The sequence below is a fragment of the Rhinopithecus bieti genome, unplaced genomic scaffold (genome assembly GCF_001698545.2).
Source record: "Rhinopithecus bieti isolate Rb0 unplaced genomic scaffold, ASM169854v2 scaffold_50384, whole genome shotgun sequence".
NCBI lineage: Eukaryota > Metazoa > Chordata > Mammalia > Primates > Cercopithecidae > Rhinopithecus > Rhinopithecus bieti.
Genome location: NW_016820218.1, coordinates 310,422 through 320,923, shown reverse-complemented (window position 1 = coordinate 320,923; position 10,502 = coordinate 310,422). Strand labels below are relative to the sequence as shown.

The 10,502-nt window shown below is 42.4% G+C and overlaps 1 protein-coding gene across 1 annotated transcript in view; it reads left to right on the top strand.

Annotated features, from left to right (window-relative positions):
* Positions 1-4,016: 4,016 nt before the first annotated feature.
* LOC108520324 (translation initiation factor IF-2-like) overlaps positions 4,017-10,502 on the top strand; it is a gene marked incomplete at its 3' end in the record, with an annotated part of 276,227 nt that continues 269,741 nt past the window's right edge. Inside the window, exons 1-2 of the mRNA XM_017859657.1 lie at positions 4,017-4,406; positions 4,490-5,788. Of these exons, the coding sequence (XP_017715146.1) occupies positions 4,017-4,406; positions 4,490-5,788 (1,689 nt within the window). The remainder of the gene's footprint in view (positions 4,407-4,489; positions 5,789-10,502) is intronic.

Genomic DNA, 10,502 nt, shown 5'->3' with positions numbered 1-10,502 from the left:
AGAACTGTGTATGATAAATAATGCAAACAGTTTAACATAATACTTGAGTACCCCATGTCCAAACTATGGTAAATCCTCTCAGCTCTATCTTTAATTTTATGTATTTATTTATTTCTGAGATGGGGTCTTGCTCTATCACCCCTGTGGAGTGCAATCACACAATCATAGGTCACTGCGGCCTCAAATTCCTGGGATCAAGTGATCATTCCTCCTCAGCCTCTCAAGTAGCTGGGACTACAGGCAAGAGCCACCATGCCCAGCTGTCAGTTCTATCTTCAAAATATCCTGTATCCATAATGTCACTATGGTCACCACTTCTCACCTACCACCTCAGTGGAAGCCACCATTGTCCCTATTGTAGGACTCCTATCTAAACTTGGTTCCCAGAATGGGCTCCTATCTAAACTCTATTCTCATCCATGCCTCTCTACTCTATTGTCAACAAAGAGGCCAGAATGAGCCTTTTAAAATGCAATTTGATTATTAAAAAACTCTACTCAAATCACTCTAATGGCTTTCCATTTTACCCAAGTCCAAAGTCTTTACTGTCACCTACAGAATCCTGTATCATCTGGCCCTGAGCTTCCCTGCAATATTTTCTCCTCTCATTCCCCTCTTGCTCTCTTTCTTTCAGCTACTTTGCCCTCTTTGCCATTGTTGAAGCTGAGAATGTTCCTGCTCAGCCTCTTTGTGCTTCGTGTTTCCTGTTCCTGGAAAAATTTTTCCTCAGATTCACTATTTGGCTCCTTCTCTCACTTCCTTTGGGTTTCTGCTCAAATATTGACTTATACATCACTTCAACCTCTTGAATATCAATGTTTGAAGCATATTTAATATTAATCTAAGCAATAAATATCAATATTTGAGACAGTAAATTGTAATAATAAAAATAATAGCCAACATTTATATAAGTCTTGGTACATGGCATGAATTTTGCTCTTCCTTGCTGGTGGTAATCCATCTTCTTGTTATACCCTGCCACCTGCACTAGATCTTAGCTCAGATGCCTCCAACAAGAAGTCCTCCTTGATTAGTCAAACCAGAAGTAATTCTTCACTTCCTCAGTGATTAATTTGTACCATTCACTTTCCGCTTGTGTTGTAGAGTTTTTATAAGTATCTTCTCTTAAATATAATAAGACATTTGACAGAAGAGACCTTATCTAGTGTAGCTTTATATGATATACAATCTGTAGGACAGTCTCATTTTATAATCCACTTCAGAGATTTAGGAAAAGTTACATATGCTTTTTCAAGATATGTAAATGAATTCATATTGATGGATGTGTTATTTGGGATTATAGATTTCAGAACTCAAAATCTCAGAGTATTTTAAGACAGGTAGAAGAGAAAATACTATTAAAAGTCAATTAAATGCATCATTAAAGACTAAATGAATTTAAGGTTGAATTGTGTAGCATTATCTTCAGTCTACAATTATAACAGACTAGAAAAAATATTTTTCCTCTTGTTCTCTCTAGAGAATAAGATTTCTGGGTAGTGCGGTTTCTTTTTGTGCTTTCAGAATAGCTTTATATTCAGGTAATTTTTTGTGGTCTTGGTGCTTTCAGTTTGATCGTCTGGTGTGGAAAAAACAGTTTGCCTTGGGCTTCTGATAATGATCTCCTTATTGATTTAATAAGGGATTGATGCAGGTTTGGAGCGAAAGCCTCTGAAGATGGTTTGTAGCTTACTTTGTAAGACTAACACTACCTTGAATGGCCAAGTCCTTAATGAAGGTTTCTACTTATTTTGATGGAGATTTTCAGTTTTATAAAGCTCCCATATATAAAGCTCATAAATACTCTAGAGAGAGTTAACACTTAAGCCACCATCAGCTACATAAAGTTAGCTATGATAGTTATAATTCAGCTAAAGAGTTTTAACTGAAACTTTAAAAGGTTTACCTGAAACTTTTAAGTGAAAAGCAAGGACTAACTCACAGAAATAAAATACAGAGAAAGAAAACTGGAGTGAAGGGGAAGGAAAAGCCAGTGACAAATGCCACCCTTTCTGCTTTAACCCAAGGGGAGGTACCTCCATAAAGGCAAATGTGCTTGACTTTTCTTATTCAGTCTGGAGACAGCTTGACAGCCTCAGTGTTTGCATTTGCAGTTGTGAGTTTGCCCTAATGTGGACTTGCCTCATCAGTCCTGGACTTTTCCTTCATTTGCTTCTCAGAGGCTTCCTCGGGGATTAGGTGGGTTGGTGAGAACAGAGCTACAGAGAAAGGGTAGTCCATCGTAGATCTAAGACTGCTTAATTTTCTAACAATTAAGGTTCCAAAGGAAAACTTTCAGCAGCACACAATTTTTACAAAAATCATGCTTTATTATTACTGTTTTGCTTTTATTTATACTTTAAATTTTAAAATAATTATGGACTCACAGGAAGTTGCAAACATACTATATAGAGCTTCTGTGTGACTTCACCCTATTTCCCCCAATGATATTATCATACATAACTATAGTTCAATATTAAAACCCAGGAAATTGCCATTGGTACAACTCACTCACCTTATTCAGATGTCACTTTTTATGTGCATTCATGTACATATGTAGTTCTATGCAGTTTTATCCTGTGTATAACACAGATTCATGTAACCACCACCACAATCTAAATTTGTCTCATCATAACAAATAAACTTCTTTATTCTATTCCTTTATATTTGCCCCACCACTAACCCCTGGCAACCACTATCCATCTCTGTAATCTTGTCATTTCAATAGTGTTATTTAATTGAAGCCCAGTGTTTATCCACTCACGTTGCTCTTTTTCCAAAGCATAGTATTCGTACACTTGGGAAACACTGGGTCCGCTAAATAACAATAATATCAACTATATACAGGCACAGAACTAAGTCCTTTGTCCACTTAATCTTCAAAACAGCCCTGTGAGGCTATTTATTAATACCTGGCATTACTATTAGTAAATCACATCACATTACCCTCACAATTAAAAAAAAACCTCTAATGCCTCCCCATTTCATTTAGAGGAACCATGAACTCTCACTCTGGCTATAGGACCCACTCCCTTAGCTGACCTTTTGTTTCACTGCATCTCTTACCAACCCCACCCACCTTGCTCTACTCTATTTGGAGTGGTATCCATCTGTCCTTGAACATGCCTAGCCAAGCTGCTTCCTGCTTCAGGACCTCTGTATCTGCTGTTCCTTCTACCTGACATTCTACAGTCAGATCCGTCAATAGCTGGTTCTCTGTCCTCATTAAGTCTTAACTCAAAATTTTATCTTCTCAGAGAGACTCTCCCTGTACACATAATGTAAACAACCAAAAACATCTCCATATGGGGTTGCCAGATTTAGCAAACAAAAACACAAGACACCCAGCTAAATTTAAATTTCAGATAAATAACAGTATTTTAGTATAAGTATGTCCCATGCAATCAATATTTGGGACATACATATACTAACATTATTCATTGTTGATCTGAAAGTCAGTTTAATTGGGTGTCCTGCATTTTGTCTGGAAGCTCTTCCTCTATAGCCACTCTGTTATGTGGTACCCTGCTTAACTGTTTCCATGGGACTTTTCAATATTAGAAATTCTGTTTATCGTCTGACATGGCCTTCCAACCCTCCTCCTCACAATAAGCTCCATATGGGTGGGACCCTGATGCCTTGTTCACAGCTGCATCCCGTCTGGTACATAGTAGGTGCTTAATAAATATTTGTTATAAAGGTAAGAAAAACAAAACAAAAAATTTAGGTTGATAACACCTCCAAAGCACACTGCTAGCCAGACAAGACTGTGCTGCTGCAGCTTAGGGAACTCTCCCGTTTTCCACATCGAGGGGGAAGAAAGAGGCATTGTGTTGTTGGCTTTTCAGAAGTCTCTCCTAGTAGGATCAGAAGACCCTGACTGAGCAGCTTTGGGAGAAGGAAAGTCTGAATGAGCTAAAAAGCCTTTTCCATTTGCCTTGCAACAAGCAAATGAAGTAACCAAAGAAAAAATGCGCTTGAATGAAATGAACAAGATTCTCTGCGTGCCGAATCGGATGAAAGGCAGTGCGCATCACCCATCTTCGTCCACCGTAAACTCCCTGCAACTCAAGGGCTGGCTTTATCGTCAGACTCCGGAAATGCTAGATCCTGATCATAAGAGACCAGTGCAGAGGCAAATAAAGAGAAGGGAGGGGTGGATGGGGATGAAGTCAAGACAGAAGAAATTAAACTCTCGTCTTGGACCCAGGGCGCGCAACGGGGCGCGCAACGGGGCGGGGGCAGACGTGTTCAGCCTTAGAACTCCGTCGGGTTCATCGCTCAGAGTGGACGTTTGGCACCCGCACGAGACCCATCGAGTGCTCATAGTCTCCACTCCAGCTCGCTTCATCGTACCCAGACGATCGCCAGGGCGGCCAGCGGCCAGCGCACAGCGAGCTGCGTGGGCAACTCTGGCTCGATCCTAGGGAGCAAGCTGGCTTCGGGCCCTACCTAGCTCCACCCGGTTCCTACCGGCCCTCCCACCTAGGAGCTGGAGGATGGTCCCGGGGCGCCCCAGGGGGGCTGCTGGTCCCCGGAGTCTCCAGCCAGACGCGCCGTGTTGTTTGAGCCGCGTGCTCGCCCAGTTTGGAGGCAGCCGCCCCCGCCGCTGACAGGTGCTGCCCAGAGGGCGCCGGGTGCGGTCCCTGGCGCAGCTGGACGCGCACGCCCCGGTGCGTGCAGCTTCCCGAGCTCGGCCAGCGAGAAGAGGGAGCCAGGGCGCGGCCTGGGGGACGCCAGTGGACTGGAGCCGCGGAGCTTCCAGCGAGAAACTTTGCAGGCGCCGCGGCCGGGATTCGGTGACGGCTCCAGCCCACCCCAGCAGGTGCGGGAGGAAGAGGCGGCACCAGAGTCCCGAGGCCAGAAAGCCTCGGCGGCGGCGGTCGCCTCTTTCCCCCGAGCTGGCCTGAAGTCACTGGGCACTCCCGGTTTCTGCTGCTGCGCCCGCCGCCGCCGCCACAACCGCCACCGCCGCGGGGACCCGGGAGGAGGCGCAGCCGGAGAGGGAGGAGGAAAAGCAGGAGGAGGAGGAGGAGGAGGAGGGGAGAGGAGGAGCAGGGGGTGGAGGATGGAGCCCCGGGCTGCCGCGGCGGGCGAGCCGGAGCCGGCGGCGGCGTCCTCCTCCTTCCAGGCCCGGCTCTGGAAGAACCTGCAACTGGGGGTGGGCAGGAGCAAGGGCGGCGGGGGCGGGCGCGCGGGGGGTCCGGAGCGCCGCACTGCGGACACCCCTTCGACCTCCCCGCCACCCCCGGTGGGCACACCGGACGCACCGGCCGGCGGGAGTGGTGCAGGCAGCAGGTGGAGCGGCTTCAAGAAGCGGAAGCAAGTGCTGGACCGAGTCTTCTCCTCCTCGCAGCCCAACCTGTGCTGCTCCTCGCCGGAGCCCCTAGAGCCCCGCGGCACCGGCAGAGCAGAGCAGGGGTCCACGCTACGCCGCCGGATCCGCGAGCATTTGCTACCTGCCGGAAAGGGGCCCGCGGTGGCCACGGGAGCAGCGGGAGGGACGCCTCCTGGCGGACGCTCCCCAGACTCAGCTCCTTCCTCTTCCTCCGCCTCATCCTCCCTGTCCTCCTCGCCCCAGCCTCCCCCGAGGGGTGACCGCGCCCGAGATGAGGGTGAACGGCGTCAGGGCCCCGGGGCGCACTTGTGCCATCAGAAGAGCTCCTCTCTGCCGGGCACCGCCTGCCTGGAGCAGCTGCTGGAGCCGCCGCCTCCTTCCGCAGAGCCAGCGGGGAGTCCCGTGGAGTCTCGGGCCCCGGAGACGGGCGAGGAGCGCGGCAGCAGCCAGGTGAGTGCCAGTGGGCGCGGCCGGAGACAAGGTGCGCAGGGCCACGCCTCCAGCTTCAGGCGTTCACCACCCGGGGAGCGGGGGGCGGGGGCCGGGAGGCGGGAGGGGAAATGCTGTTAATTCTAAGTACAGGAAACAGTGGAAAGAAAACATCTCGCTGTAGTTTAGCAAAGATGAAAGAGTTGTGACTCGCACCCGGACTTTGCTTTTGATAGAAATGATACCTGTCACCAGAATCTTTCTGAGTAGTCAATGAAAAGTTAGATCTAAAGTGGGTACTCTTTAGAGGTCTCCTGGAAGGAGATGTCCAGCCAAGTCTCATCTTGGCAAAAGAAAAAACTAACCCAATAACTTAAAAACAATTATAACCACGTGTGGTGGTGTGGAGGGGCACCATTTGAAGCAAATGGCTGGCAGGAAGAAGTAGAAACGTGGAGAGGTAAATTATGGCACATGTGAGGTCCCTGTGCCAGGGAAAGCATCAGCGCAGGTCTGCTCATTTTCCGGCACCCCTTTCTTAAACCTTCCCGTGGCAAGTGGATCACTGCCCTTCAAGTGGACAGCGGGAGCGTCTCCTCCCAGTTAGTCAAATGCATATGTTCCTGTGAGCCTGCTGAAGTTTTAGTAGTCACCTGAAGCACTTGCTTTTAAAGTATACTGCTTTATACATCATGTTGACTGCTCTGACAAGAGTCAAGGTTTTTTAAAGTGCTTTTACTAGAAATTTTATGTGTGGGGCCCACAACGTGTCCCACTGAATAGCTGTTTTTACTCCCTCAGTTTCAAAGAGGCACTGCTGTTTTTGTAAATGTCTATCAAATCATTTTAATTCTAGAAAACATTTTGGAAGTTTCACTCTGCCAGACACCTAAAGAACATTTTTCTCCCAATACATCTTAGTTTATTTAAACTTTCTCATTGTTTTGACTCTGATTCATTATGTTAGATGAATGACACTTACATTAAAACTTTAGTTATTAGTAGATTAAAAGCTCAGCTACAAAGAACCATCAGGCTGTGTTTTGAAGGGTAAGATACAGGAATAGATAGGCTTTCCGTTGAAAGTTTTCATAGTTAATGGACTGATTTCTTAGTGTAGCTTCAGAAAATAAACCAGAATATGAATATGTTTTGTTAAATAAACAAAATTGCTTGCAGTAAGCAAACACCTGATGATCCAGAAAAAGATTTTATTCACAGAAGAGTAAGTAGAGATAATAGTGACAAAAAAGACTAAATACATTTACCTTTCCTGTCATCTTGAAAGTGTGAATAGAGCCCCTGTTTTTGGTTTTAAAAGTGAAGTGATCATTGTTTTTAGAAGAATGTTTTAAATTCAGTATAGATGAATACTATATGTTAAAGAAGTATTGATTTTTGAGTGTGTACATAACCCTAATGTATAAGAATTTCAGCGTTGGGGAACTTTATATTTTTTTCTTTCACTATCAAGGATAATAGAACAACAAATAATAATTGAATTATTTTGGAAGGTATATATCATGTCACTGTGAATGTTAACTTACTAAATCACATTGAAGTTCACTGACCCAAGACATTTTCAAAGCAAAAATAGATAACTGAATTTTTATGTTCCTTTTGCCAAAAGTTTTCCAAAACTACCAATCTTTATTAAGAAAACACTACTATGTAAGTATGAATTTTGTATACAAAAGATATAAACTTATTCTGGAGAAGATACTAAACTAACACTATTATGTACACCTTCACCATATGCTGGGCATTTTATAGCCTGACATAGTTTAACCCCCACAGCAGACCTATGTGATTGTCACTTTACAGATTAGTAAACCAATGCTCACATAGGTTAAATAAGCTTTCCAGGGTCACGTAGTTAGTAGATGACAGAGAGAGGTTTTGTACTCAAGTCAGTCTCCAGAATCTTTTTCCGTTATGACAGCTACTTTTGACAACTTTTAGAACTTGTTCCATTTTTTAGATAATTTTGGTCTTACTGATGAAACTAGAGCCTTGCAAGTTTACGTGTATTCTGGAGATTTTGCCCCATCCCTATATACAATCAATTCTATGATGGATTACCTATCTTAATTTGTAATTTGTTCTGTGATGCATTGTTGCATATATATTTTGTCACATTTACAAATGAGATTATCTTGATCTGTAACTCTGAAAAAGCTTTTCATTACAGAGAGTCAGCATTTTGACATAGACATAAGAGAAATAAAAAACCTAAAATATCTTTCAGAAAATAAGAGAAAGAAGGGATATAGGCAGACAGAATGGTAAAACCTGAGGGACTTGTCCGATGCCAGACACAGTCCCAGAAAGAGATACCAATTTTGGTCCCTGGTGTCTGCTGCTCATGGCGCCTTGTTCTCTGAGAAGTGGAGAGATTTCTCTGTAATGAGTCACAAATACGACTTTCATCAGCACTCTATGACCAATGTAAAAGAGAGGATTTGGCTTACCTCTGAATGGGGAAGAGGAAGAAATGGAATTGGAACCTAGAACTGGAAGGGGACTCATTCAGCTGCCCAGAAGTCAGCTTAGCTTTGCAGCACTCTTCCAAGCTTCCCGAATATCTCAGAGATCTTTCCTTACTCTCTCAGCAGCTCATCTCCAAAGAGACCTAGGCATGGGGAAGGGTCGTGTAGCACATACAGATTTCAGCTTTATTCACAGTTCACAAGCACAGTACTCAAGAAAGAAACACAATAAAAGCATTTAATACATCTTTAGAGTGCCTAGATGAAAAGACTTTTCTTTCAAGGCAGAAATAAAATTTATTGCAAAAATAGGCAAATTGTTTAATTTTTTCTCTTGTTCTCTGCTTGATCCTGGCATAAGCCATGTTCTCCAACACACTCTTCACATCTCCACCTCCCCAGCCCAGCACGAGGCCCCAACAACATATGTGCACGTACTCTGACAGTGGGTAGAGATGTTAAGCAAAAGCAAAGAAAACAAAATCGGTTTGGATGGCTGGGGAAAGAGATTTGGGAGTCACTGATATATATGAGTAAAAGTGAACAAACCAGGCTACTTTCCATGTGCCTGCTGGTCCTCTTGCTATTGTGTTTTCATTAGCCAAATATACATTTGCAATATGTACTAACAGACTTAATAATGCCTTGCTGTTGGGGGATGTGCATTATTTCAAATGTTCTGTTTTGAGAATAAGGAAAAAAAAATCCCTTTTTCCCCACTGATTCTAGTTCACGTGTTGGGCCATATTGTCATACCAGATGCATTTCATTTTCTGCAACACAGTTGGAAAAGATGCTTTCTCAATTTGTGTGCATATCAAAAATATGCCAATTTTATGTATTCTGCCTTGACGAGTTGCTAAAATTATGTTTTGCTAGGATCAGAAAGTCAGTATTTTAAGATAAAGAGTGAGGAATGAATAAGTTGCATTTTTTTAGTATTTTAACAAAAGCATGTAGTGTTTATGAATGCTGAACTTTTAGTTTTTTCTCTTTAAATAAACTTTGTTAAAATTGCTTTCACAAAGGAGAAACTATTTTTGAAAAGAAGTAGGAAAATTATTCAGTGTATGTTAGATATGTTTTGAAACATAGCAAGAGGAATCAATTCATTGGGATAAGATTCCTAAAACATATCTGTAAGCTCTGATAAAAAGTGGAAAAAATATTTCCTACAATTAAGTCTATACATGAAGTATATCTTGCTTTATTATCTGAGCTTTTAAATAAAGCACATGTTTAACAAAATGATTCAAAAATGTGACTTGGGTGGATTTTTGCAATTTTTCAGGTGTTTTTACAATATGGCTTCAAAGAACACAACTCCATCTTAAAGAAGGCACAGATTTAGAAACATATTTTCTATTATAAATGACTAAAGTCACTGAAGAAAACAAGTATAAAAATCAAGCCCCTAAAACAATGTTTTTATCTTTATACTGGTCTAGCTTCAGAAATGACCCCTTTCAGATTGAAAGTGAGAGAGGGTGGATGAGACCTTATGACATTTTGGAGCAGGGTGGAAAGTGGAGTTTGATGTGCGATAGCATTCATGAAAAGTGCTGCGATCATCAGCTTATTCCAAAGGAAGGGAGTAAAGAGGATGACATATTTCCCTTTAACCTTTACTTGCTATAATACATATCTGGCAAATTTGAGCTGAACTATGAATCTTGCATAAATGGAAATGTTAGTAGATGTTATGAGAGATTGGCTTAAACTATAGCAAGTGTTCAATAAACATTAGCAATTGCTGTTGTGCTTGTTATTATTATTGGAGAGTATATTGAACTTTTGCAATTGCTGCTATTACAAATAAGTGTGTGGTTGAAAAAAATTAACAGGGTACTTTGCCAGTCCTTCTTATTTAATTTAGGATATGAACTATGTTACTTGCAGTGTTGGAAAAAGTAGCCCATGACTAATCAAGGTAGTAATGGTGATGTTACAATTTTATACAGCAATGAAAAAAAACCTTACATTATTTTTAGCAAGTATGTATGCATTATCATGAAGAACGAATATGTTATGTTGAGGGAAAAAAATGGGATTAGCAGATTCGTTTAAAAATAGAACATTCTTCTTCCTCTTTCTTTTACCTCACTGTTTGAAAATGATTTCACAAAATAAAGGTTAATAATATATTTTTGATACCTAAAGGAAACATGTAATATGATTTCTTTGATCATAATGCTTATTAAATCATTTACGAATCCTGGTTAATGGAGAGTATAAATAATATGTCT